Genomic DNA, 27,692 nt, shown 5'->3' on the forward strand with positions numbered 1-27,692 from the left:
TATTGTGTTAGAGGAAAACTCCTGGTTACAGCAGAGAGGAAAAAATGCCAGAGACTAAGACTAAGACAGACTATATTTTACAAACAGAGGGTCAAAACTCCTGGTCCCATTGAAGTCGGTGTGGAGTTTTGACCTTGATTTCAGTGGGGCCAGGATGTTAGGTGTTCAGAATCGATGCAGGGAGAAAAGCAGGAGCTGACTCCACATTCAAAGAGAGAAATGATCTAGATCTATATAGCTGCGCGTGAGACGGGCCACTGGATTTAAAGCACGGTTCATTTCTACTCTCCCGCCCCCGCATATGCAATTAAAGAAATGGTCAGGGAAAGTCACGAGTTGAATGTCTTAACCAGGCACAGGATCAGACAAAAGAATAGAAAGTGACAGTCAAATCAGTCCTAAAAGAATAATCAGAAGAAACCCACCAGTTACACTGAGATATGTACAACGTCGCCGTGTATTGTTTTCTACATTGAATCCGTTCATAAGGAGCGTGATTGGAAGGATAATCAACTAATTTCAGGGTCATCTAGGAAGGGGTTTTACCCACAGCCATGTGACTCATTTTGTGATAGCGGCTTGCACGCTTTGGGAATTTCCTCTGACACCATCGAAACACGGTGCTGCCTCGCACACCCCAGGACGGTATATAAGAGGGTTGGTTACACAGCTCAGACATCAGAAACCTCCCGAGACAACAGGAGAGATCACTGCTCCTTCCTAGCAAGCAGAGCCAGAAGAATCCAGGAGGGAAGCTCGCCTCGCCTCTCATCATGAACAGCAAGTTGGTTGTTGCTGTCTTGGCTCTTTTCCTAATCTACGCAGCGGTGTCAGAAGGTAAGAAAATCCTTCCTCGGGCTCACAGGACTTTGCTTAGTTCTGCGCATATTATGCCTGGAGAGACAGCTTAGGCTTATTTTTTAAAAAGTTAAGGTCTTGTTAAAACTTTTTCCAGCGATCTTCCTTGGAGACAGAGCTGTAAGTCAGTCACTGCTCTGAAGAGCTGCTGACACCTGGTGGAAAACTTTGAGAAACAGTCTCTTTGCCATAGAAAGTTCAGCTTCTGCCTCATTCTCGCTATCTGCTTTTCCCCTGGTTCTAAAGACAGGCTGTATCGGGCTCGACTCGGTACAATGTTCGTCTGCGCCTCTTGCTTCTTCCCTGCACGAGGTCATCAACCTGTTTGTCACACCACGTTGTCTTGAACACAGGAGGATGCAACTGGAGTAGGGAAAAAGCAATAGGAGCACAGAACAAGATCATAGATAGTCCTCAAAACTGAAGAAAAGCGAGGGGCCAGAGCTTATCCTCAGTTACATGATTTTAAATCTAGGCTCATCATCATTGTAACTAGATCAGAATCTGGCCAAGTCAGAGCAAGTTTAAAAAAAGAGAAAAACTAGTGACTTAGAATTGTCTTTAAAAACAAAACCAAACATTTTGCAGCTGCTTCACTGCTCTCCATTCCTTTTCATAATTAGCTTTTAGAGGTGAGGACCAAGGTAACCTTTTAGACAAGACCCTTGTGAAAAACAGAGAGCAAGCATGTCTGATCAAGCAAAACCAAGCCCTCTGCTTCACATGTATGGTTGGCGAGATACTCAGCTAACCCGACACAACTCTTGTTCTTTTCCAGGGGTGAGTCTGGCAAGGATGGGGAACGAGCTCCGATGCCAGTGCATCGACTTGCATTCCAAGTTCATCCCTCCCAGGAGCATTCGAGATGTGAAGCTGACCCCGAGCGGACCTCACTGCCAGAACACTGAAATCATGTAAGTAGTTTTGCAAAATGCTACCTGCTGCTAAACTAGGAGGAGACTGAAAACTCCTGGACCAGCACAAGGCAAAGAAAAGAGATGAGGAGCACTAGCAGGCCCACAACACTCAGGGAGACTGCCCTTTATGTAAAACGCAATGTCAAATGAGGCAAAGACATTTTATAAATACACACGTACAGAGAGAGAGAGAGAGAGAGAGAGAGACCTTGAATGCATATATATAGGGGGAGGGAGATTTTTTTTGCACACCTGGAACATTTTAGAGCAAACAAATGATGTAGGGCCAGATCCTCAGCTACTGTAAATTGGCGTAGCTCTCTAGTGAAGTCAATGGAACTATATCAATTGACACAAGCCGTGCCTGTATTTTAAGAGGTTGAAAGATACCCTGATGAGAGTCCACAGAGTCCACCAAGTTGATAGATGCCTGACCTTTGTTTTCCTTCTTTGCAGCGCTACTCTCAAGGATGGCAGAGAAGTGTGCTTGGATCCCACTGCTCAATGGGTGAAGATCATCATTAAAGCAATTTTGGACAAGTGAGTCATTCATTCTCAGAAGAATTTCATGAAAAATTTTAGAAGAATAACTAGGTGTTCCTTAGCTCAAACTGCACAAGAGACACCTTCTCAGGGCACAGTAATCTTTCCCCAAATTTGTCTCTCTCAATCCAGTAAATAAATAATCACCATATCCTACCTTAAAAGGTGGCCTAGTGGTTAGATTATGGAACTAGGTTCTTCTTGTTCCCTGCTCTGCCCCAGACTTCCTGTGTGAGCTTGGGGAAAGTCACTGGGAATGGCCACATATACCTGGCAGCTGCAACTCCTTCTGGAGACAATTGGACTCCCAGGTGCTCAGTGCTTCTGAAAAACCAGGGTGTCCCCTGCAGGGCCCCCCCGCCCTGTGGTCTCCCCTGCCTGATTTTCCTTTGGTGTGAACCAAGAGTAACTATGTCCAAGTTAATGACATTTCACTGATCTGGTTCAGAGCAGGCTCAGAGCCCCCAGAGTTCTCATGTTCCAACTAGTGAGAATTGTGCCACAAGCAGGTTTCTAAGCTGTTCCTTTTCTCCTCCTCTTCACAGAGCTCAAGCCAATGCTGAGGCAAAACGCTAAGAGAAACCAAAGAAGAAAAATCTGAGGTTCTCCTCCAGTTTCCCCTTGAAGGAAACATCTCTGTGAAAATGCCAGTCCATCTGCAAGCAGCCCACCTCCTTCTGTTCACATGTTCTCAGGCAGACTGCAGATAGCAGTATCTATTTTCTATTTATGTATTTATTTATTGAGGTGCTTCATTTTAGGAGAGTTTTTTTTTTTTTTTAAAGAAAAGGCTCAGTTGTGCATGGGATATGCCACTTTCTGAAGCTGAAAGCTCTGGATGGGGAAAAGTGATTTGCTGAGGGAAATGAAGACCCTTTGGAAACCACTGAAGCTGAACAGGGCTGTATGAGTGCAATGCACTTGCAGCACAGCTGTATCTATTGTAAGCCTGGCTCTTACCCTGTTAGAGCAGCAAACTGGCACCAGTTACCCCTCCCCTGCACTGGTATGTTGCATCAACAGCACCATGAGTCAGAGCCAGCCTGAGGCTGGCTACTGCCTGGGGTTCTATGGCTTTCCGAAATGAAGCAGCAAAGCGCTGTTATTTGGGGAGCATTATTTATTGTGCTATAGCACATCAATGTTTTTATCTCTCGCGCACTATTTAAAAAAGTAATATTTGAGTAGGAAAACAAACTATTTATTTAAGTGATTTTTGATTCATCTGGATTCTAATATAGAATATTTCACATTCCTGCTGTTGTGTGTTAGGATTTTATGTTAATTTTATGTTAATTTATCTATTTTATTCAATGAATGGAAAAATTGTTGAAACTCATGTTGCAATTTTTTTTATTCCTGTGCACTTTGGAATTCAATCATTTTTACATTAAACTATATGCTTAAAAAATAAAGTGTGTTCTGTTTCATAGTTGTGGGCACTTGGCTTAATCTTTATCCCATGACCTTTTGTGATGACAAAAATATCAAGGTTTTAAAAAAGAACTAGCTTAATTCCTGGAGGATGGGTCCCTCAATGGCTATTAGCCAGGATGGGCAGGGATGGTGTCTCTAGCCTCTGTTTGCCAGAAGCTGGGAATGGGCAACAGGGGATGGATCACTTGATGATTACCTGTTCTGTTGATTCCCTTTGGGGCACCTGGCATTGGTCACTGTTAGAAGGCAGGTACAGGACTAGATGGGCCTGTGGTCTGATGCAGTATGACCGTTCTTATGTATCACTACCCCGTTTTCAGACTCAGGTAGAGCTCAGCTGCAGATTTTCAGTAGGTGGAAGTAACCCAGTTAGGGTTAAATTGGCATTTCTCAAAATGACGGCCAAATGCAAGCTCTGTGAGCAGAGGGTGCAGAACACACTGGACTTGTTCTGGTGGCTCAATACCATGCACACGCCAAACCTCCTTCTCTGGGTGCTCCGTGGGGTTTGGTCTCCACACTTCTGAACGGGATGAATTATGTTAGTGCAGTGAGGATGGTTGCTCCTTATAGCAATGGCTCTCAACCTTTCATGACTTCTGTACCTCTTTCAGGAGTCTCATTCGTCCTGCATTCCCCAAGTTTCAGCTCACTTAAAACTACTTGCTTACAAAAATCGGACATAGAGATCCAAAGGTCACAGCACACCATTACTGACATTGAGAAAATAAGCAATTTACTATATAATTATAAAATAAATCAATTGGACTAGAAATATTGTGCTTACATTTCAGTATTGCATCCAGAGCAGAACAAACAAGTGAGTGTTTGTATGAAATTTTAGTTTGGACTGATGGCACTAGTGCTTTTTAGGTAGCCTGTTGTAAAACTGGGCAAATATCTAGATGAGTTGAAGTACCCCCTGGAAGACCTCTGCATACCCCTGGTTGAGAACCACTGCTCTATAGCATCGTTTCTCCTACTGAACTCATGGGCAAACCTGTGGAGTGCAGATGGGCTCCATTTGTCAGTAAGTAGAGGATCCATTCCTGGCATCAGTGGAGCATTTGTTTTCAGACAGGCATATTGCTAGTAGTCAGAAATATTTTGGCTTTGGACTCTGAAAACTGTAGACTGCATAGCCAAGAAACTTGCCCAGCGTTGGATTCATAGGAACAAAAGGACTATCATGAATTAGTAACATATGGTTTCTAATACTGGTTTTTGAAGGGACATGATTAGAAATATTTCTGAGCAGTGGTGTAGTGGTAATAAAGGGGCTAAATACCTAAAATAACTTAATATTCTCCAAAAGAGAAGTGGGTAAACTCCATTTATCCTAAACTATGCTACTGTTTCTGACTCTGCGTCTCTTCAACTGACCAAACTCAATGTATTCAGAGGGTCTAAGATCATGTTTCTACTTCAGCCAAAAGTAGAATTAAGTAGCAATAAAATTCAGAGATACAAAGGAGTGAACAAATATTTAGTCACAGCAATTCCAAGGCAGTAGCAACAGATGCTCTAAAAGAGTTTTAGTTAAGTATCATACTGATGAGATGGCCAAGCTTTGCAACAATGACTATGCAGAAATGAGCCAGTCCACACTAACACGTTATATCCAAACTCAGGTATAGATCCAAATTTAGTGGCTGGCCCTTCTTACAAAGTGAGACAAACCAAAACCAGAGACTCGAACACCTCTGAATTCTGGAAAAGTCAAAAACCCAGATGTGATTATTACAGCCATGGCTGGAATAGCCTCCTTGGCCTTAGTATGCTGCTACTGCAGCTGTGGGGGGAAACCTGGAAGATTCAGGTAATGCCAGATCCTCTGCTTCTGCCTCCTTCCGTCCCACAGATGCTGTTCCATCAAACTCTAGCCTCTACCTCCCCAGCCTACCCCTACATACCAACACACAAGGGGAACTGTACAGCTGTGCTGCATTAATGGTGCACAAACCCAACACGTCCCTGCTCCAACTTCTGCCACTCTCCCTTGAGAAGCTGCTCCTGATCTGTAGAGCCCTGCCAATCTGTGGATATTCATTTTATATCCATGGATACCTGCATCTGCATATCCATGGACCATACTTGTGGATCAGATGCAGATACAAACTTTGTATCCATGCAGGACTCTACTGATTTGTTGCCCTTGGGAGCAGGCATTGTTCTATAGGGTAGTACGCAGCATTTTTAAACTGCATGGATACTAAAAGTGTGCGAAGAGAAAAAATGATTAGCTTTGTATTTACCTTTTTCTCTGTGTGACAGAGCCTGAGCTGCTGTTAATTGGAGTAGCATCATTCAAATCAATGGAGATAACTGACTCCCACCAGCTGAAGGCCTGGCTTCCACATAGTTGACCTTAACGAATATGAATTGATCAAATCTAATATGAATTGATCAAATCTAACTCAAAAGTGTGTCCTTTATGATTTTTTGGGGGGAATTGTTTGTATTTAAGTCTGTGGCTGGCCAATTAAAAAAGATAAAAGTGTCCTATATGCATGACTGATGGGGAAAACTATTGTTCTTCTACCGCTTGAGTATTTCAGGCATTGTTACCGTGGTTGGTAAACCACAGGTTTTGCCCATCTGGAAACACAGGTGATATTACCACAAGCAGTTGCCATCTCTTCGAGCACCACCACAGTACATTACAGAAAAAGTCACATAGGGTCAACCTTTCAGATGTATTAAAAGGGAATCTGAAGCTAGTGCAGGGGTCGGCAACCTTTCAGAAGTGCTGCGCTGACTCCTCATTTATTCACTCTGATTTAAGGTTTCGTGTGCCGGTAATAATTAAAGTTTTTAGAAGGTCTCTTTCTATAAGTCTATAATATAGAACTAAACTATTGTTGTATGTAAAGTAAATAAAGTTTTTAAAATGTTTAAGAATCTTCATTTAAAATTAAATTAAAATGCAGAGCCCCCTGGACTGGTGGCCAGGACCTGGGCAGTGTGAGTGCCACTGAAAATCAGCTCGCATGCTGCCTTCAGCATGCGTGCCATAGGTTGCCTACCCCTGAGCTAGTGAAACAATGCTCTGTTACCCAATGGATACACCTCATCTGAAGTTTCCTCCTAAGGGCCAGATTCAGCACCAGTATCACACTCTGCAAATAATCCCACTGAAATCAATGCAACAACCTGTGGAGTAAGATACTATTCAGTGTGAGTAATGGTGACAGTATCTGGCCCTAAACGAACACGCCTCCTGATTCACGTGAGGTAGATGAACCAAAACATCTTCACCTGCATAATGCTTGGGAGGAGGTGACAGAGGTTTGTTCTTAATCAAATATTTAACCAAATGCTCACCTGCGTTACATTTCTTTAAGCAAATATTAAGTTTATGAATTTGAAAATTTAATGCATGTCATTCATTTCTCCTACTGCTTGATAGTAAGAGATTTATCTAGTGTAGATGTTAGAGTGACTCAAATATTTGCAACTTGGCTTATTTCTTGGGCAAAGTAAATTATCACTATTTTTAATGCAGCGTCTCAGGCATTAATCAGTTCTGAGGTATAGCCATATAAATAAACTGGAGGCATGGTAAGCTGCTGTTCTTTTATCTGCTAAAAAGGTCTGGACTAGTTGAAGTGATTATACATTGATGCAAAAAAAAAAAACAAACCACCTTTCTACATGACACATATGTTTAAAAGTCAGGTGACAGAGTGGAGGAGGGGGCTGCTGAATGGAGCACTCTGGAATCTGATTAGACTGCTGTTTAAGTAAACCTAACAGAGTGCTTTGAAATTCCTGATTCATGATATTTAGTTTAAAAAACTGTTTTAATAAACAAGATATTATTAAGTATCAGAGGGGTCGCCATGTTAGTCTGGATCTGTAAAAGCAGCAAAGAGTCCTGTGGCACCTTATAGACTAACAGACGTATTGGAGCATGAACTTTTGTGGGATGCATGTGTTTGAGATTATTAGTATTATGGTTTTACTTCCTCTTCCTGTTTAATCTCCCATTTCTTCCCCCCACCTCCGCCTACAAGCTCTGCTTGCTTTCCCTATTTAAGAAAGCCCTGGACAGCGTAGCATGCAAAATTATTATATAGGGAATCAAGTAACATTTTCATCCATTATCAATAACAATGAGATTTTTACTAGAGAGGCACAAATTGAAAAATTAGGATCTGAACATCTCCACATTTGGGGATATTGAGATCTGGGATTTTTGGTTCAGACCCAACTCTGATCAGGGCTGGATTAACCCATAGGCTCATAAGGCAATAGCCTTAGGGCCTCCTATTTTTAGGCCCTTCTGGTCAGGCTGGGGGCATGGCTGGGGCCGGGGAGGGAGCTGCTGGAGTGCTCCTGCCAGCAGGAAAGGCAAAGCAGGCCCCATGGCTTGGAAGGAACTCAGCCAGAAGCCTGCTGCATCTCCCAGCGCTCCAGGAACATACTGCCAGGGATCCAGTTAACACAGGTGACCGGACACTAAAAATCCAGTTATCACAGAAACTCATGCCAGCCATGGGGGTAGTTTGAGCAGGCACTGTCATCCCCCCTCGCCCCGCCACTCCCCTCATCCCTGATTTCTCCGGAGCTCTGCTTAGCTGTCCCTCTCCTCAGCTGAGGCTGGCAGGGCACTGCCTCCTCAGTCCTAGTGCCATCACTGTCATCTTCTAGGTATGCTGGGTCCCATTTCTGGACAGCTGGTGAGTGCCTGTGGGGGCGGGGGCAAGGGAAGAGGGAGTACCAGAACGGTAGGGTGGGAAGCTTGCACAGTACCTGCACACACTCTATCCAGCTCCAGCCAGAATGACTGGCACTCCCATGTTTAAGGAACCAACTCCTGCACATTTGTAGGCAAAAAGCCAAACCTCCCATTCTGGATATCAGTCCTTTAACTTTTACAGAACCTTCCATAGAGGGGCTTCAGGTTTATGATGCACTGTGTTCCATATTGCATTGCACTCTACTCAAAATCAAAGACATCCGAATGTTTCTTTGATGAATTTTTCTATACTGGGATGCACAGGCAACCAAGTTCTTTCCTTATGCTCAGCCTAGTTCCACAGGCCAACGCAGCTTTGTACTTTTATGGGGTTGCAAAAGCACTGGAGGAAGCTTAGCACACAATGTGGTAGGTTTCTCCCTTAAGGATTTTAAATCCACTTAGCAGGCTATGGTAGGAAGACTGGCTGAATAGGCTAAAGGCCGGTTATGCTGGTTCTCTAGCCGTTCAATCCATCATAAAAGTACCTCATTTGATTTCTTTGAGTTTCATTCCAAAAAAAACTAAATAAACCTGAAGTTAGTCCTCATTTGTCTGCCCCCAATTCAAACTAACTTCTTTCCCAAGTGGAAAATGCTGGGTAAGCATGGAATCAGATTATTAGGGTTGGAAGGGACCTCAAGAGATCATCTAGTCCAACCTCTGCTCAAAGCAGAACCAATCCCCAAATGGCCCCCTCAAGGATTGAATTCACAACCCTGGGTTTAGCAGGCTAATGCTCAAACCACTGAGCTATCCCTCCCTCCCCCCCCCCCGCGCCCAAAAAAAAATCTCAGTGGACAGCTTGAAAAATCAGACAGCCTTTGGACTCTGAGCTGCCCTTGTATCTCTAAAGGAGGTTCTACTAGGCCAAGTTTATGGCCCATCATGTCCACACTGTGCCTTGTACCTGTTCTGTGGATAGACAACTTTTTATTTCCCAGTTCCACACTTCTCTTGTTTACCAGGCATGATCGGAACACCAGCCTGGAGGCCTTTTTGTTAGTTTTCATCTCAAATCACATGTGTGTGATTTGAGAAGAGAATGAGATCACAGCCAATTCCCACTGACAGTTACACCTGTGTAGTCTTATTGACTTCTTGTGCGAAAGTCTGTTCTCCCTGAATAGATTTTGGTCCCATCTTTTCCACACTTGGTATAAGCAGAATCTCTGAGCACTTTAAGGGAAAAAAAAATAAGCAAGGTCTGCTTGATTTACACATGCAAACAAAACAGGAAGCTTTCCCTTCATTCTACACCAGCCTTGTAAACAAACCCCAGGCCTGATGTAAGAAGGGTGTCACTACAACAGCCTTGGTTGGATTGCTCTTTTGAAAGATACTTAATGGTTCTTTTAAGATGCTGGTTTTCAAAGAAGTCTTTTTGTTCAGGGGGACAGAGAACACAACAGGGAATAGCTTTCTTTTGTAAACTCTAGTCATTCAAAAGCTGAAAGGCTTTAGATTAAGTTTGTTTAATGTTTTTACAGTGATTTTTGAAAAGTTAATATAGTACAGAAAAGTGCTAAATATTCTGACTGGGCAACCATCTAAAGATCTGTGTCCCTTCTAGCGGTTACCTTTTTCTTACAGAAAGCTTAAAACAAACAGATGCAAACCTTAGGGGGCTGGCACACACAGAACTCATGCTTAAAAAACCTCATGTCAGAGCTGCTGATCACACATTCTAGAACAGACAATCCAATGCTGCCCAATGTAATTTTCCCACTACTACTTCCCCTACTCCAGTGGAGTTTACACCAGAGTAGTTTTCTTTTACATAATAAAAAGTTAGCTGCCTCCCAGATTGCAGTCAGAGTGAGATAGGGTATATGGTATAGAGTCCAAGCTTGGGGAAAAACACCTGCAGGGCTTGGATTTGCACTGTGCCATGTGGAGAGATGAAGGGAGAAGCACAAGGTTGAAAGAGGTGAGCAGGATGGGGGATGTTGCAGTGTTCATCCTCATACAGATGAGCACTCCACTACCTAGGAGGAAGGAGGCCTAAGAGAAGGACAGCGTAGCATCATTCATGCTACCTCTTACTCAGAAGTATCTGTTTGGAGAATTGAGTGTCATGAGACTAGAATAAACTTGTTAATTCTACATAAATAAAAAATATGTAGAATGTGTGTGGAAAAAATGTTTGATGACTTCATAAATTTTTTTTGCAATATGTCATTCATCCTTAGGCCCTACCCTCCCATTAGCCTTAGGCCCCTCAGCCTTCATCCGGCCCTGACTCTGATATTTGAAATTGGATTAGTTCAGCTCTTCAGCTTCCTGAACCTTGCTTTGATAGTAGTCACTGCTGCACTTATGTGGAAATCTGGTAATTCCTTTAGACACATGGGCTGGGTCTCCAAAATAACCTCTCTTTCTCTCTCTTCTTTTAACTGGCTAGATGGACTTGACCTCACTCCAGATATCAGTTATTTGTCCTGCAGGCAGAGATAGCCAAGGTGCTTGACTCTTGTTATCTTGCTAATGCTCTGCATTGCAATGTTGGAAATCCAATGTTTTCTCCCTCTGACAATAATCCCCTTGAAAAACCAAGTAACTGGCCTGAGTCACAAAACCAATTTGTAAAGTGTTTTGTTCTCTCCAGTTATTTTTTGTTTGCTTTTTAAAGAGCCCAGTAGCTCAAGAAGAGGAAACTGATTCAGATCTCAACTATACTGATATCAATCAGGAGCGTACCTCAACTGAGCCAGGTGCACTCAAGGTGAGATTTACAGGAGTATTGAGGCTTTAAATGAGATTTTCACATGCACCTAAGCAGGTTAGGTGCCTAATTCTGTTGGTTTCAAGGAGAGTTAGTCATTTAGCCTGATTAGGCACTGTTGAAAATCCAGCTAGTCTCCTACCGTCATTTTTAGGCTCCTAGACACATTTGTGCTGTGTCTCTCCCTGGGGATGAGGCATCTGGGTGCTTTTAAAAATTCCATTAGGCGCCTAACGCTTAGTTGTCTTTAAAAAGCTGGCCCTGAGTGCTGCTGTGTAGGGAGAGTGGAAAAGTCAGCTTCACTCACTTTTATGTCATCCCCCCCGCTGCCAATCTGGAAGCAGCTCTGAACTTAGCTGGTTCCCGCCGCAAATAAAAGCAGCCTAAAATTCACAGGCAGTGGCAGAAACCCTCCCTAGAGCTGCCAGGAGGCTTTACATGGGCCACTTAGCAATTCCCCAGTGATGGAATGATCTTGCTGGGAGGCCAGGCTTATAGGGCAGGTGCACACCGCTGGAGTGGCACACAGCTGCCCCAGCACAGGAGAAGATGAAGGCCACAAACTGGTGTAGGAATCAGATTCACTATGATGTGCTTGCCTTAGTTCTGCTATTCGTTCCATCATGGACCGTCTTTGTTCAATTAAACACCGTGGTTCAGATCATTACTATGACAGGTTTCAGAGTAGCAGCCGTGTTAGTCTGTATCCGCAAAAAGAACAGGAGTACTTGTGGCGTTCCTTTCTATGCATTCGAAGAAGTGAGCTGTAGCTCACGAAAGAGCATGCTGAAATAAATTTGTTAGTCTCTAAGGTGCCACAAGTACTCCTATCATTACTATGGTTCACCAGCCACATTCCGAGAGGAAAAAATAGCTATTTTCTAAGTTATGCTTTATAGACTTCAGCTCCCAGTACACTACATGCACAAAAATAGTTGACATTTCTTGTCCCTTGATCAGGATAGAATATACAATTGAGATAAAATAAGATCTACCATTCTTTTCTAAATGAACTGCCGTAAAGGGACAGCTGTGACTCCTAATTGTTCGTTGCCAGCAATAAGAAAGACACGCAGAACTATGGTAATTCCTTAAGTAAATACACTACAAAGGGATATAACAAACAGAGAACTGATACGTATTGCAATCTAAAATGCACCCTGACTAACAGCTGACACATACTGGCATAAAATAAACCAGAAAAAGGTATAATCCAAAAGGCAGCTGTTCAATGTACAGATCCCTATCAGTTAGGGGTGTTTGGTTGTACCTGCTTACCTCAGTTATCCTAAAGGTGGGATTACTTGTGCTCCTGAGAATAAGTCATAAGAGTGGATCTTATGAGCTTGATTGGCATTGGGAATAAATGTAAGATTAAAAGCCAGGTCTACACTAGAAACTAAAGTCCCTTAGGGGAATAAATTTTTTACAACATTTCTAAACTGACAAAAGCCCTAAAGAAACTACAACATCTTCTCAAGAAACTCCCTAACAAATCTACACTGACATACCCCTAGAGCCCTGACCAGGGGTATTCTATCTGCTACCCAAAACCGTAGATGCCCTATCATCTCAGGTATTGGCACTCTGATACCAGTATTATCTGGCTATGTGGACTCTCTCCTCAGGCCCTAAGCTACCAGCACTCCCAGCTATCTTCGAGACACCACTGACTTCCTTGGGAAACTACAATCTGTCAGTGATCTTCTAGAAAACACCATCCTGGACACTATGGATGTGGAAGCCCTCTACACCAACATCCCACACGAAGATGGACTACAACCCATCAGGAATAGCATCCCCGATATCGTCATGGCAAACCTGGAGGCTGAAATTTGAGACTATCCTCACCCACAACCATTTCACATTTGGGAACAATGTATACCTTCAAGTCAGCAGGACTGCTATGGGTACCTGCATAGTCCCACAGTATGACACCATTTTTATGGCTGACTTAGAATAATGCTTCCTCAGCTTTTGTCCCCTTACGCCCTACATTGATGACATCTTCATCATCTGGACCCATGGGAAGGAGGCCCTTGATGAATTCCACCAAGATTTCAACAATTTCCACCCCACCATCAACCTCAGCCTGGACCAGTACACACAAGAGGTCCACTTGCTAGACACTACAGTGCTAATAAGCGATGGTCACATAATCATCACCCTATACCGGAAACCTATTGGCTGCTATACTTACCTACATGACTCCAGCTTTCATCCGGACCACATCACATGATCCACTGTCTACAGCCAACCTCTAAGATACAACTGCATTTGCTTCGATCCCTCAGACAGAGACAGACACCTACAGGATCTCTATCAAGCATTCTTAAAAGTAAAATACCCACTTGGTGAAGTGAAGAAACAGGTTGACGGAGCCAGAAGGGTACCCAGAAGTTACCTACTACAGGACAGGCCCAATAAAGAAAGTAACAGAATGCCACTAGCCGTCACCTATAGCCCCCAACTGAAATCTCTCCCGCGCATCATTAAGGATCTACAACCTATCCTGAAGGACAGTCTCTCACTCTCACAGACCTTGGGGGACAGGCCAGTCCTCTTACAGACAGCCCCCCAACCTGAAGCAAATACTCACCAGCAACTACACACTGCTCAACAAAAACACCAACCAAAGAACAAAACCCTGCAACAAACCCTGGTGCCAATTCTGTTCACATATCTATTCAAGGGACACTATCATAGGACCTAACCACATCAGCCACACCATCAGGGGCTCGTTCACCTGCACATCTACAAATGTGATATATGCCATCATGTGCCAGCAATGCCCCTCTGCCATGTACATTGGCCAAACTGGACAGTCTCTACACAAAAGAATAAATGGACACAGATCTTACATCAGGAATCACAACATTCCAAACCAGTAGGAGTGCACTTCAGTCTCCCTGGTCACTCAACAGATCTAAAAGTGGCAATTCTTCAACAAAAACTTCAGAAAACAGACTCCAACATGAAACTGCAGGACTGGAATTAATTTGCAAACTGGACACCATCAAATTAGGCCTGAATAAAGACTGGGAGTGGTTGGGTCATTACAAAATCTAAACCTAATTTCCCCAATACTAAATTCCCTCACTGTTACTCACACCTTATTGCCAACTGTCTGAAATGGGCCACACATTACCACTTCAAAAGTTATTTTTCCTTCCTTGGTATCCTGCTGTCAATTGAATTGCCTCATTAGACTGAGCTCACACTTCGTAAAGCAACTCACATCTTTTCATGTATTTATACCTGGTCCTGTATTTTCCACTCCATGCATCTGATGAAGTGGGATCTAGCCCATAAAAGCTTGTGTCCAAATACATTTGTTAGTCTCTAAGGTGCCACAAGGACTCATTGTTTTTGCTGATACAGATGAACATGGCTACCACTCTGAAAAGTGTATATTCAGTTGTCCTGGCAAACAAGTCCTCATGTCAGCATAGCTAATTTTGTTCAGGGAACCAGTATAAGCTACACTGACAAGAGCCCTCTTTTGCCAGTATGAGGTGCATCTACACTAGAATCGTTTGGTAGTGTAGCATTGCCAGTTCAGCTATACTGGCAAATCTTTTCTAGGGCAGCCTAGGTCTAAGTTTGTAGGCCTGAGCATACTCCTGTCAGAGTACTAGCTGTGAGATGATAGAAATGGAGGGAACTCAGGGGTGGTGTGGCCGTGTAGAACACCTTGCTGCAGGCCATACAGAGTCATCCAGGGGCAGATGCTTTCCACTTAACCCACTAACTGTCTCATTCTCTCCATTACTTCTCACACTCTTCATAACTTGGCCTCCGGGTGGCTGGGAACAAGTCTGTCCATCTGATAACTGTCCACCATACCAGTAACTTTTAGACAAAGTTTACAAAACAAGAGTAACAGGATTTTGCTTTTGACCAAGCCCCGAACATACCTTAGTATGCATGAGGAGATCCAATAGACATTGAGGACACTATATAGCACTATTGTGTTAGAGGAAAACTCCTGGTTAGGGTGTGGAGGAAAAAATGCCAGAGAATAAGACTATATCCTACAGACAGAGGGTCAAAACTCCCAGCCCCATTGAAGTCGGTTTGGAGTTTTCACCTTGATTTCAGTGGGGCCAGGATTTCAGGTGTTTAAAAATCAGTGTAAGCAGAAAAGTAGGAGCTAACTCTGCATTCAGAAAGAAAATTATATATATATAGCTGTGTGTGAGACAGGCCACTGGATTTAAATCATAGTTCATTTCTACTAAACCTCCCAGAATATCCAATCAAAGAAATGCTCAGGGAAACTCACGAGTTGAATGTCTTCTTAACCAGCCACATCTGACAAAAGAATATAAAGATATAGTCATATTAATAATGAAAGAATAATAATGAGTTATAGAAACCCACCAGATACACTGATCTAACTACACGGCGATGTTGTACTTTTTATATTTAATCCATTCATAAGAAGAGTGATTGGAAGGATAACGAACTAATTTCAGGGTCATCTAGGAAGGGGTTTTACTCACAGCCATGTGACTCATTTTGCAATAACGTCTTGCACACTTTTGGAGTTTTCTGACAATCTAAACACAGTGCTGCCTCACACACTTCAGGACGGTATATAAGAGAGTTGATTACACAGCTCAGACATCAGAAACCTCCCGAGACAACAAAAGAGATCACTGCTCCTTCCTAGCAAGCAGAGCCAGAAGAATCCAGGAGGGAAGCTCGCCTCGCCTCTCATCATGAACGGCAAGTTGGTTGTTGCTATCTTGGCTCTTTTCCTAATCTACGCAGTGGTGTCAGAAGGTAAGAAAATCCTTCCTCGGGCTCACAGGACTTTGCTTAGTTATGCGCATATTATGCCTGGAGAGACATTTTAGGCTTATTATTAAAAAAGTTGAGGTCTTGTTAAAACTTTCAACCAATCTTTATTTGAGAGTAGGGTGACAGGTGTCCTGATTTTATAGGGACAGTCCCGATTTTGGGTCTTTTTCTTCTATAGGCTCCTATTACCATCCACGTCCATCCCGATTTTTCATGTTTGCTGTCTAGTCACCCTATTTGAGAGAGCTGTAAATCAGCAGCTCTTCAGAGCAGTGACTGACACCTGGTGGAAAATTTTGAGAAACCGTCTCTGCCATAGAAAGTTCTGCTTCTGCCTCATTCTCACTATTTGCTTTTCCCCTGGTTCTAAAGACAGGCTGAAGGCGGGCTCGTCTCATTACCATGTTCATCTGCGCCTCTTGCTTGTCTCAAACACAGGAGGGTTTAACTTGGAGTGGGAATAAGCAATAGGAGCACAGAACAAGACCATAGATAGTCTTCAAAACTGAAGAAAAGCGAGGGGCCAGAGCTTATCCTCAGTTACATGATTTTAAATCTAGGCTCATCATCACTGTAACTAGATCAGAATCTGGCCAAGTCATAGCAAGTTTAAAAAGAGAAAAACTGGTGACTTAGAATTGCCTTTAAAAACAAAACCAAACATTTTGCAGCTGCTTCACTGCTCTCCATACCTTTTCATAATTAGCTTTTAGAGGTGAGGATCAAGGTAACCTTTTAGACAAGACCCTTGTGAAAAAACAGAGAGCAAGCATGTCTGATCAAGCAAAACCAAGTGCTCTGCCTCACATGTATGGTTCATGAGATACTCAGCTAACCCAACACAACTCTTGTTCTTTTCCAGGGATGAGTCTGGCAAGGATGGGGAACGAGCTCCGATGCCAGTGCATCGACTTGCATTCCAAGTTCATCCCTCCCAGGAACATTCGAGATGTGAAGCTGACCCAGAGCGGACCTCACTGCCAGAACACTGAAATCATGTAAGTAGTTTTGCAAAATGCTACCTGCTGCTAAACTAGGAAGAGACTGCTTTGCCTTGTGCGGGTCCAGGAGTTTTCAAAGGGGTGGAAAGCACTAACAGGCCCACACCACCCAGGGAGACTCCCTAAAGAGTGATTTTTAGCCTTTCTAAAGATGTAATTTTAGGTATTGCACTTTGCTGTTCATAGTGTCCAGGATCTCTGGGGTGGAAATACAAATGCCCATGGGGAATAATGGGCATTATCTATAGAGTGCTAGAACCCACTTAGAAGGACAGGAAAAATTATTAATACCCAATACAATCTTTCAGCCCAATTCCTCCAGTCCTTCTGCAGGCAAAACTCCCACTGAAAATTCTCCACTGAATACATAAGTGGTTTCCCTGACAGAAGAATGCAGGATTCAGCCCTTTATGTAAAAAGCAATACCAGTGAAGACAAAGACATTTTATATATACACACATCTAGAGAGAGATATACCAGGCAATGTTAAAAAAATTGAATGCATATATATATTTTATATATAGGGGGAGGGAGATTTTTTTTTGCACACCTGGAACATTTTAAAGCAAACAAATGATGTAGGGCCAGATCCTCAGCTACTGTAAATTGGCGTAGCTCTCTAGTGAAGTCAATGGAACTATATCAATTGACACAAGCCGTGCCTGTATTTTAAGAGGTTGAAAGATACCCTGATGAGAGTCCACAGAGTCCACCAAGTTGATAGATGCCTGACCTTTGTTTTCCTTCTTTGCAGCGCTACTCTCAAGGATGGCAGAGAAGTGTGCTTGGATCCCACTGCTCAATGGGTGAAGATCATCATTAAAGCAATTTTGGACAAGTGAGTCATTCATTCTCAGAAGGATTTCATGAAAAATTTTAGAAGAATAACTAGGTGTTCCTTAGCTCAAACTGCACAAGAGACACCTTCTCAGGGCACAGTAATCTTTCCCCAAACTTGTCTCTCTCAATCCAGTACATAAATAATCATCATATCCTACCTTAAAGGTGGCCTAGTGGTTCGATTATGGAACTAGGTTCTTCTTGTTCCCTGCTCTGCCCCCGACGTCCTGTGTGAGCTTGGGGAAAGTCACTGGGAATGGCCACATATACCTGGCAGCTGCAACTCCTTCTGGAGACAATTGGACTCCCAGGTGCTCAGTGCTTCTGAAAAACCAGGGTGTCCCCCAGCGTCCCCCGCCGTGTGGTCTCCCATGCCTGATTTTCCTTTGGTGTGAACCAAGAGTAACTATGTCCAAGTTAATGACGTTTCACTGATACAGTTCAGAGCAGGCTCAGAACCCCCAGAGTTCTCATGTTCCAACTAGTGAGAATTGTGCCACAAGCAGGTTTCTAAGCTGTTCCTTTTCTCCTCCTCTTCACAGAGCTCAAGCCAATGCTGAGGCAAAACGCTAAGAGAAACCAAAGAAGAAAAGTCTCTGATGTTCTCCTCCAGTTTCCCCTTGAAGGAAACATCTCTGTGAAAATGCCAGTCCATCTGCAAGCAGCCCACCTCCTTCTGTTCACATGTTCTCAGGCAGACTGCAGCTAGCAGTATTTATTATTTGAGGTGCTTCATTTTAAGAGTTCTTTAAAAAAAAAAAGGCTCAGTTGTGCATGGGATATGCCACTTTCTGAAGCTGAAAGCACTGGATGGGGAAAAGTGATTTGCTGAAGGAAATCAAGACCCTTTGGAAACCACTGAAGCTGAACAGGGCTGTATGAGTGCAATGCACTTGCAGCACAGCTGTATCTATTGTAAGCCTGGCTCTTACCCTGTTAGAGCAGCAAACTGGCACCAGTTACCCCTCCCCTGCACTGGTATGTTGCATCAACAGCACCATGAGTCAGAGCCAGCCTGAGGCTGGCTACTGCCTGGGGTTCTGTGGCTTTCCGAAATGAAGCAGCCAAAGCGCTGTTATTTGGGGAGCATTATTTATTGTGCTATAGCACATCAATGTTTTTATCTCTCGCGCACTATTTAAAAAGGTAATATTTGAGTAGGAAAACAAACAAACTATTTATTTAAGTGATTTTTGATTTATCTGGATTCTAATATAGAATATTTCACATTCCTGCTGTTGTGTGTTAGCATTTTATGTTAATTTTATGTTAATTTATCTATTTTATTCAATGAATGGAAAAATTGTTGAAACTCATGTTGCAATTTTTTTTATTCCTGTGCACTTTGGAATTCAATCATTTGTACATTAAACTATATGCTTAAAAAATAAGGTGTGTTCTGTTTCATAGTTGTGGGCACTTGGCTCAATCTTTGTCATCAGAAAAGGTCATGGGATAAAAATATCAAGGTTTTAAAAAAGAACTCGCTTAATTCCTGGAGGATGGGTCCCTCAATGGCTATTAGCCAGGATGGGCAGGGATGGTGTCTCTAGCCTCTGTTTGCCAGAAGCTGGGAATGGGCAACAGGGGATGGATCACTTGATGATTACCTGTTCTGTTGATTCCCTTTGGGGCACCTGGCATTGGTCACTGTTAGAAGGCAGGTACAGGGCTAGATGGACCTGTGGTCTGATGCAGTATGACCGTTCTTATGTATCACTACCCAGTTTTCAGGCTCAGGTAGAGCTCAGCTGCAGATTTGCAGTAGGTGGAAGTAACCCAGTTAGGGTTCAATTGGCATTTCTCAAAATGATGGCCAAATGCAAGCTCCGTGAGCAGAGGGTGCAGAACACTCTGGACCTGTTCTGGTGGCTCAATGCCATGCACACGCCAAACCTTCTTCTCTGGGTGCTCCATGGGGTTTGGTCTCCACACTTCTGAACGGGATGAATTATGTTAGTGCAGTGAGGATGGCTGCTCCTTATAGCAATGGCTCTCAACCTTTCATGACTTCTGTACTTCTTTCAGGAGTCTGATTCATCCTGCATTCCCCAAGTTTCACCTCACTTAAACTACCTGCTTACAGAATCAGACAAATATCCAAGGGTCACAGCCACACTGTTACTGACACAGTGCTTATTTTCTCATTTTACTACACAATTATAAAATCAATTGGACTAGAAATATTGTGCTTACATTTCAGTATCGCATCCAGAGCAGAACAAACAAGTGAGTGTCTGTATGAAATTTTAGTTTGGACTGTTGTAAAACTAGGCAAATATCTAGATGAGTTGAAGTACCCCCTGGAAGACCTCTGCATACCCCTGGTTGAGAACTACTGCTTTATAGCATCATTTCTCCTACTGAACTCATGGGCAAACCTGTGGAGTGCAGATGGGCTCCATGAGTCAGTAAGTAGAGGATCCATTCCTGGCATCAGTGGAGCATTTGTTTTCAGACAGGCATATTGTTAGTAGTCAGAAATATTTTAGCTTTGGACTTTATAAAACTGCAGTCTGAATATCCAAGAAGCTTGCCCAGCGTTGGATTCATAGGAACAAAAGGACTATCATGAATTAGTAACAGATGGTTTCTAATATTGTTTTTTGAGGGAACATGACTAGAATTATTTCTGAGCAGTGGTGTAGTGGTAATAAAGGGGCTAAATACCTAAAATAACTTAATATTCTCCAAAAGAGAAGTGGGTAAACTCCATTTACCTTAAACTACGCTACTGTTTCTGACTGACTCCTCAACTGAGCGAACTCAATGTATTCAGAGGGTCTATGATCATTTTTGCTCTTTCTCCAAAAGTAGTATTAAGTGGCAATGAAATTCAGATACACAAAGGAGTGAACAAATAATATGTAGTCACAGCAATTCCAAGGCAGTAGCAACAGATGCTCTAAAAGAGTTTTAGTTAAGCATCATACTGGTGAGAGGACCAAGCTTTGCAACAATGACTGTGCAGAAACGAGCCAGTCCACACTTACGCCTTGTATCCAAACTCAGGTATAGATCCAAATTTAGTGGCTGGCCCTACTTACAAAGTGAGACAAACCAAAACCAGAGACTCGAACACCTCTGAATTCCGGAAAAGTCAAAAACCCAGATGTGATTATTACAGCCATGGCTGGAATAGCCTCCATGGCCTTAGTATCCTGCTGCTGCAGCTGTGGGGGGAAACCTGGAAGATCTAGGTAATGCCAGATCCTCTGCTTCTTGCTCCTTCCCTCCCGCAGATGCTGTTCCATCAAACTCTAGCCTCCACCTCCCCAGCCTACCCCCACATACCAACACACAAGGGGAATTGTGCAGCTGTGCTGCATTAATGGTGCACAAACCCAACATGTCCCTGCTCCAACTTCTGCCACTCCCCCTTGAGAAGCCGCTCCTGATCTGTAGAGCCCTTTGTAAAGTGTTTTGTTCTCTCCAGTTATTTGTTGTTTGCTTTTTAAAGAACTCAGTAGCTCAAAAAGAGGAGACTGATTCAGATCTCAACTATACTGATATCAATCAGGAGCGTACCTCAACTGAGCCAGGTGCACTCAAGGTGAGATTTACAGGGGTATTGAGGCTTCTAATGGAATTTTCACATGCACCTAAGCAGGTTAAGTGCCCAGTTCTGTTGGTTTCAAGGAGAGGTAGGCATTTAGCCTGATTAGGCGCTGTTGAAAATCCAACTAGGCACCTGTCCTCATCTTTAGGCCTCTAAAGACCTATGTGCTGCACCTCTCCCCAGGGATATAGGCCTCTGGGTGCTTTTGAAAAATGTTATTAGCACCTAACTGCAAAGTTAGGTGCTTAGATGCCTTTAAAAAGCTGATCCTGAGTGCTGCTGTGTAGGGAGAGTGGAAAAGTCAGCTTCACTCACTTTTATGTCATCATGCCCCTCTCTCCCAATCTGGAAGAAGCTCTGAACTGAGCTGGTGTCCCATCACAAGTAAAAGCAGCCTAAAATTCACAGGCAGTGGCAGAAACCCTCCCTAGAGCTGCCAGGAGGCTTTACATGGGCCACTTAGCAATTCCCCAGTGATGGAATGATCTTGCTGGGAAGCCAGGCTTTTAAGGCAGGTGCACACTGCTGGAGTGGCACACAGCTGCCCCAGCACAGGAGAAGATGAAGGCCACAAACTAGTGTAGGAATCAGATTCACGATGATGCCCTTGCTCTTAGTCCCACTATTCTAAATGCGTCCTGACTAACAGCTGACACATACTGGCATAAAATAAATTAGAAAAAGATATAATCCAAAAGGCAGCTGTTCAACATACAGACTCCTATCAGTTAGGGGTGTTTGGTTGTACCTGCTTACCTCAATTATCCTAGAGGTGGGATTATTTATGTTCCTAGGAATAGGTCATCGAGTTGAGCTTGCTTGGCATTGGGAATAAATGTAAAATTAAGGCCAGGTCTACACTAGAAACTAAAGTCACTTAGGGGAATGAATTTTTTACAACATTTCTAAACTGGCAAAAGCCCTAGTGTAGATTCAGTTGTCCTGGCAAACAAAGTCCTCATGTCAGCATAGCTGATTTTGTTCAGGGATCCAGTATAAGCTACACTGACAACAGCCCTCCTTTGCCGGTATAAGGTGTTTCTACACTAGGACTGTTTTGCAGTGTAGCATTGCCAGTTCAGCTATACTGGCAAACCTTTCCTAGGGCAGCTTAGGCCGTTGCTTGCAGGCCTGAGCATACTCAAAAATGGAGGGAACCCAGGGGTGGTGTGGCCCTGTAAAGCACCTTGCCGCAGGACAAGCAGAGTCATCGAGGGGCAGATGCTTTCCACTTGCCACCTACTGTCTCATTCTTTCCATTACTCCTCACACTCCTCAGAACCTGGCCTCAGGGTGGCCAGGGAACAAGTCTGTCCATCTGATAACCGTCCACCATACCAGTAACTTTTAGACAAAGTTTACAAAACAAGAGTAATAGGCTTTTGCTTTTGACCAAGCCCTGAATATACCTTAGTATGCATGAGGAGATCCAATAGACATTGAGGACACTACAGAGCAACAGCTCCTGGGAGCACCTCCATCCAAAAATTCACTTCAACACTCAGAAAAGGAATTACTTTGGGAATTACAGTCCACAGGCCAGATTCCACCTGGCATTTACATGGGTCCATAAGGAGCTTTACAGGGACTGCTGCTTCCCCAGCTCCCTGAAGATGTTTGGCACCTCAAAGGGAGTGAGATGGGGCAGGCAGGAGGCTATGGCTCCAACCTATCACAATGCAGCAACCTCAGGAACTGGTAGGCCACAGCAGCACCTTATGAAGGGGATTTATAAAGCATACATAGCCTTTGGATGATGGGAACTCTGGGAAGTTTTCTGCCTTTTATTATGAGCTGTACCCAGGGCCGGCGCTATCATTTAGGCAGCCTAGGCAATCGCCTAGGGCGCCAGGATTATTGAGGGGGCAGCAGGCTGCTCTGGTTGACCTGCCGCAGTCGTGCCTGCAGAGGGTCCGTTGATCCGTGGCTCCGGTGGACCTCCCGCAGGCATGACCGCGGCAGCTCCACTGGAGCCACGGTCCAACGGACGCTCGGCAGAAATGCCTTCAGCAGCTCCACCAGAGCCGCGGGATCAGCATGGGGGGTGGCGAAATGGCCGTGCGCCTAGGGCGTGAGAAACCCTGGTGCTGGTCCTGGCTGTACCTCATGGATAAAGAATCCTCTTTGAGATAAGAATGTGTTCCCTTGTTATGCCAGGTCTGTGGTTACGAAACAATGGATTCTTTTTGTCTTTCCCCAAAAAAAACAACAACATCCACCTCCATAAAGGAAGAGACACAGTGAAACCCTCAGCATGGGAAAATCCAACCCAGAAACTCAAAGCAGAGAGTATAAAAACTATTTCAGTGTTGACTCTGGCATGTCTCCAAGTCTAATTCATAGCACAGATTAAGAGGCTGGTTGCATAAATAAATATTGAAGCAGGAAACGACTGTTCTGTTGTTCAATTTGTGCTCTAATTTAGCCTTATACAAACCAAAATAGCGAAAAGTTATAAAGCCTCAAATGTTTAGTTCCATTCCTTTCTGCGAGAGGGTGAGCATAACTAGCTCCATTTTACATGTGGTGAAACGGAATCATATGAAAGTGAAATAACTCGTCCTAGGTTGCACAATTAGTCTGTGGAAAAATAGCTCCCATTTCTTCACTCACTGTTCTTCGCCCTCTTGATTTTGCATACACCCCTGCCCCAAAACCTCTGGTCAATAATGTCCCCCATTCGAGCAGTCTTGTTCTCGAGACTGTCCCTCTTTTCCCCTGATGGCAATCTGTTTCCTTGTGGCCCCCTTTGCTGGCAGTAAAAGGCCTCTGATTTATTGTTTGAACTGTAGCCTGTACACAACAAAGTTTTGCTAGCATAACTATGTTGGTCAGATATGTGTGTGTGGGGGGGAAACCAGCAACCCCCCTAAACTGATATAACTATGCCAGCAAAACTGTCAGTGTAGATGCAACTAAGTGGTTAGAAGAGTGGTTTTGTCAGCATCGCTAATGTCATTAGGAAGGTGGTGTTATTATACCACCAGAAAAACTCCTTCTATTGGCTCCAGCTATGTCTGTAGTAAGGAATTCTACTAGTGCTAGTATAAGTCTGTGATTTTTCCTTCTGTTTCTGCCTTCTTTTATGTCAGGAAACAGGAGGCCATCTCCTCTGCTCTGGCTGAGCTGTGCTTGCCACTTAAGCCACTTCAGTGTTCCCCAGCTTGGCCAGATGGAGGTGGCATAAAGTCACCAGTTAGTATCTTTAAATTGCAATATATTTAATTAAGTTCCTGATCCAAAACCTGTTGTTCTTTTCCCCCTAATTTCATGAGAAATGAAGTGTAACCAACTCTCATAATTTTATTGCAAGTCTCCCAGTATTTTGGTGTTTTCCTTAAAGCCTCAGCTCCTGGAGTCATGTGATTACATGAGACTTTCAACTTTCATTTAAAAAATGTCCTCATGACTGCAGAGAAAAAAAAACTTGAAAATGTGACCTCTAAAGGCTGAAAGACTTGAAGGTAACTAATAACCCCCTGAATTTATTATTTTTAAATCTCATGCTTTTTAAAGCCAATCTCATGAAATTTTGGGGCCCAACTTCACATTTGAAGGCATGAGGTTGTAATGTGTATTAAGGCCCATTGAATACACCAAAAGACATTTGCCCATTTTAAAGAATTCTTTTGTTCACAAACACCTTGTTTGCATCATAACCCACAATGAAATCCCATCCTGCTTACTACTAACACCTGCTGGATGCTCTTTCTTCAAAGGCCTCTTTTTAGGAGAGTCTTTGATGATGATAAATGAGGTCTTCCCTCGAGGAGGTTACTGCTTCCCTTGCAGAATAGGCAGAAAGCACAGGGAATGAGCTGCAAGGAATGTGGGAGGGGAGGGAAGAATCCTTCTCCTGGCCTCAGAGTAGCAACAGAACTGCTTTGCAGTCACATTAGCCTGAAGACTGGCCTGGCTGCCACAGCTCCTCCACCAGTCCCAGGATTGCTAGTGTATCTGTAGCTATGTGGATCTCCCAAGCCTCATCCCTGATCCTCCTCTTGGCCAGCCCCAACCCTCTTGCATGCTGGAGTGCAGGAAGCTCCTGATTAGCTCCATAGCAGGCTAGGGGTGGAGGTCAGAACCTTTGACCAGGATCACAGTCTTCTTCCCTTCCTCACCAGTTCTACTGGATCCAGGGACCTCTATGACCACAAAGGATTGGAAATAGGATTTGACCCTAAATCTTTAAATTGCTTCAGTTTGGGAAGTGGTACTGAGCTTATGAGGTCTTCAGCAGTTGCTAGTCAGGGTGGCAGGTGCCATGGAGTCCTTGGAAACAGCTTCATTTCTTTACAAACAAACAATCTTCCTAGCCATGATTAGCATCTAAAGAAGAATGAGTCTTGTCTTGCGTAGGGTTGCTTACATAGTATATTATGTGCTTCCTCCAGAGCAAGGAATTTCCTCCACTTACAAGCCTATTGTAACTGGCTTTGGAAACAAGTGAAATTTGATCATGATGCCCTCCACAAAAAACTAATTTGCATGTAAAGGAAATGGCCTGGTGCTCTATTATAATTGATAGTTGGACTCTCCCCGAGTTCCAGGTTGAATAACCTAAGCCTGATCATTTTTGTTTGCTGAATGAAAGCCAAGACCCACAGAGTTCAGAGAAACACCCAACTGTAACCGCCATACAGATAACCATTTCCAATTAGCTGACTGACTATCTCTTATATTAGAAATACTGACAAGAGCACAATAACCGCATGCAAGCCAACAGTCTCGTTTGAGCTTTGAACTTAACCTTATTGGCACAGAGGAGGAAGTCATAGTAGAGGTACACGGTCAGTGAACGTTAGTGCCAAGCAGCCAATTTTGTGCTTAAAGCTCTGGCTGACATTGGCAGGAGCTTGTATTGTGCAAATTGGTGGTTTGGGTGTCCTACAGTATCCCCACTTAGGGTGACCAGATGTCCCAATTTTATAGGGAGAGTCCTGATTTTGGAGTCAATGAGGGTCCACACCCTGAGGGTCAGGTCAGCATGGGTTATCCGTTACAGTTCACAAAGCAGCCCTTCAGTGCAGGGCCACGTGGCCTAGCAGCCAGAGTCTATAGCACCCCCTCTGATGTAGGGTGGCATGGCCTAATGGCCAGAGTCTACAAAACAACCCTTTGGCACCAGGTAGTGTAGCCTAGTGGCCAGAGTCTATGGCATTGGGGTTTGATAGCTCCTCTAGGGGGACTCGACCTGACTCTACCAGGCCCCAACCCAGGGCCCTAACAGTGGCATAGCGGCTTGCCATTGACTCAGTGGGGATCCTACTGAAACACACTGAGTTTCCCCAGGTGGCAGGTACCACTCTGCCACTCTCCCTGGGTCACTTCCTACCAGAGTCTGTGTTGGGGTTTCCCATGAGACGTCAGATCCTCTGTGTTCAGCAGGTCCAGTCATCTCCAGGGTCTCCTCCAGTCACCGGGGTGCAGGCAGGCCGTGAACAGCTTCAGTGCCTAGCACAGTCAGAGGTTGTGGCTAACCCTCCACAGGAGCTTTCCAGGCAGGTCCTTCCCCTGCAACCTCCAGGCCAGAATGAGTGGGTCTCTCTCCCTTTATACTAGAGCACTTGGAGCATGCCCAGTCTTGCCAGGGAGGCGGGACTTCCGCTGTCAGTACCTGGGGCTTAACGCTGTCTGGGCTAGTGCCGGGTAACCGGACCCCGTCAGGGGGTCTTTTTTTTATATAGGTTCTTATTACCCCCAGCCCCCATCCTGATTTTTCACATTTGCTGTCTGGTCACCCTATTCCCACACTCAGCTCCTTTAGGTGCTCAAGGCATTTTCAACAGCACATAAGTCCTTGTCAAGCCCCTGAGTACTGTGCACTCTGTCTGAGGGCGGGGCTAGGGCATGGTTAAGTGCCCATTGGCCCGCATACACACTGCAAGGACCTTTCGAGATAATTGTGCCTAATGCGCAGCTACCTGAGGAGTCACAAGATGATTCCTTGTGGTAGTCAACTACCATGCCCTCTCCTCTGCCAGGGCTGCCCCACAAGTACATGAAGCAGGACATATGATGTCTTGGCTCAACATTTCCCTAAGCACCACGCAGCCATGCTGGGCAAACGGGTAACAGAAAGCAGCAGTTTTACTACGAATGTCAGTGTAAAACATGTATGCCTTCTGGCTGGGTCAAGACTGAATTCACACTTACTGAGACTGACCATCTTTTGTTCTTCTTGTGGTGGTCAGCTCCATTGCCATGTGCAACGTCATCATTAACGTCCTGTGCCTGATGCATCATCCATGCCATGTATATATTT

The 27,692-nt window shown here is 44.0% G+C and overlaps 2 protein-coding genes across 3 annotated transcripts; both read left to right on the forward strand.

Moving 5' to 3' along the window:
* The first annotated feature begins 558 nt into the window (after nt 1-558).
* On the forward strand, nt 559-16,115 carry LOC115652790 (interleukin-8-like). Of its 2 annotated transcripts, XR_004000743.1 has the most exons (5): nt 559-837; nt 1,637-1,772; nt 2,232-2,315; nt 2,864-3,609; nt 16,106-16,115. XR_004000743.1 is itself a non-coding variant. In XM_030565235.1 (4 exons), the coding sequence occupies exons 1-4, from the start codon at nt 774-776 to the stop codon at nt 2,892-2,894; spliced, it is 315 nt and encodes a 104-aa protein (XP_030421095.1). In that variant the 5' UTR covers nt 559-773; the 3' UTR covers nt 2,895-3,717. The 2 variants fall into 2 exon arrangements, 1 of the variants encoding a protein (XP_030421095.1); XM_030565235.1 differs by lacking the exon at nt 16,106-16,115 and having other exon boundaries at nt 2,864-3,717.
* LOC115652791 (interleukin-8-like) lies at nt 15,849-19,215 on the forward strand. The gene is made up of 4 exons (XM_030565236.1): nt 15,849-16,009; nt 16,890-17,025; nt 17,783-17,866; nt 18,411-19,215. Exons 1-4 carry the CDS (start codon nt 15,946-15,948, stop codon nt 18,439-18,441), a joined length of 315 nt encoding a protein of 104 aa, XP_030421096.1. The 5' UTR covers nt 15,849-15,945; the 3' UTR covers nt 18,442-19,215.
* Nucleotides 19,216-27,692: the final 8,477 nt, after the last annotated feature.

Source organism: Gopherus evgoodei, chromosome 5, assembly GCF_007399415.2.
Source record: "Gopherus evgoodei ecotype Sinaloan lineage chromosome 5, rGopEvg1_v1.p, whole genome shotgun sequence".
NCBI classification, from domain to species: domain Eukaryota; kingdom Metazoa; phylum Chordata; order Testudines; family Testudinidae; genus Gopherus; species Gopherus evgoodei.

Coding starts and splice junctions, on each gene's coding strand:
- LOC115652790 (XM_030565235.1), top strand. CDS start 774: ATGAACAGCAAGTTGGTTGTTGCTGTCTTGGCTCTTTTCCTAATCTAC. Junction 838..1,636: donor CTACGCAGCGGTGTCAGAAG/GTAAGAAAATCC, acceptor GTTCTTTTCCAG/GGGTGAGTCTGGCAAGGATG. Junction 1,773..2,231: donor TGCCAGAACACTGAAATCAT/GTAAGTAGTTTT, acceptor CCTTCTTTGCAG/CGCTACTCTCAAGGATGGCA.
- LOC115652791 (XM_030565236.1), top strand. CDS start 15,946: ATGAACGGCAAGTTGGTTGTTGCTATCTTGGCTCTTTTCCTAATCTAC. Junction 16,010..16,889: donor CTACGCAGTGGTGTCAGAAG/GTAAGAAAATCC, acceptor GTTCTTTTCCAG/GGATGAGTCTGGCAAGGATG. Junction 17,026..17,782: donor TGCCAGAACACTGAAATCAT/GTAAGTAGTTTT, acceptor CCTTCTTTGCAG/CGCTACTCTCAAGGATGGCA.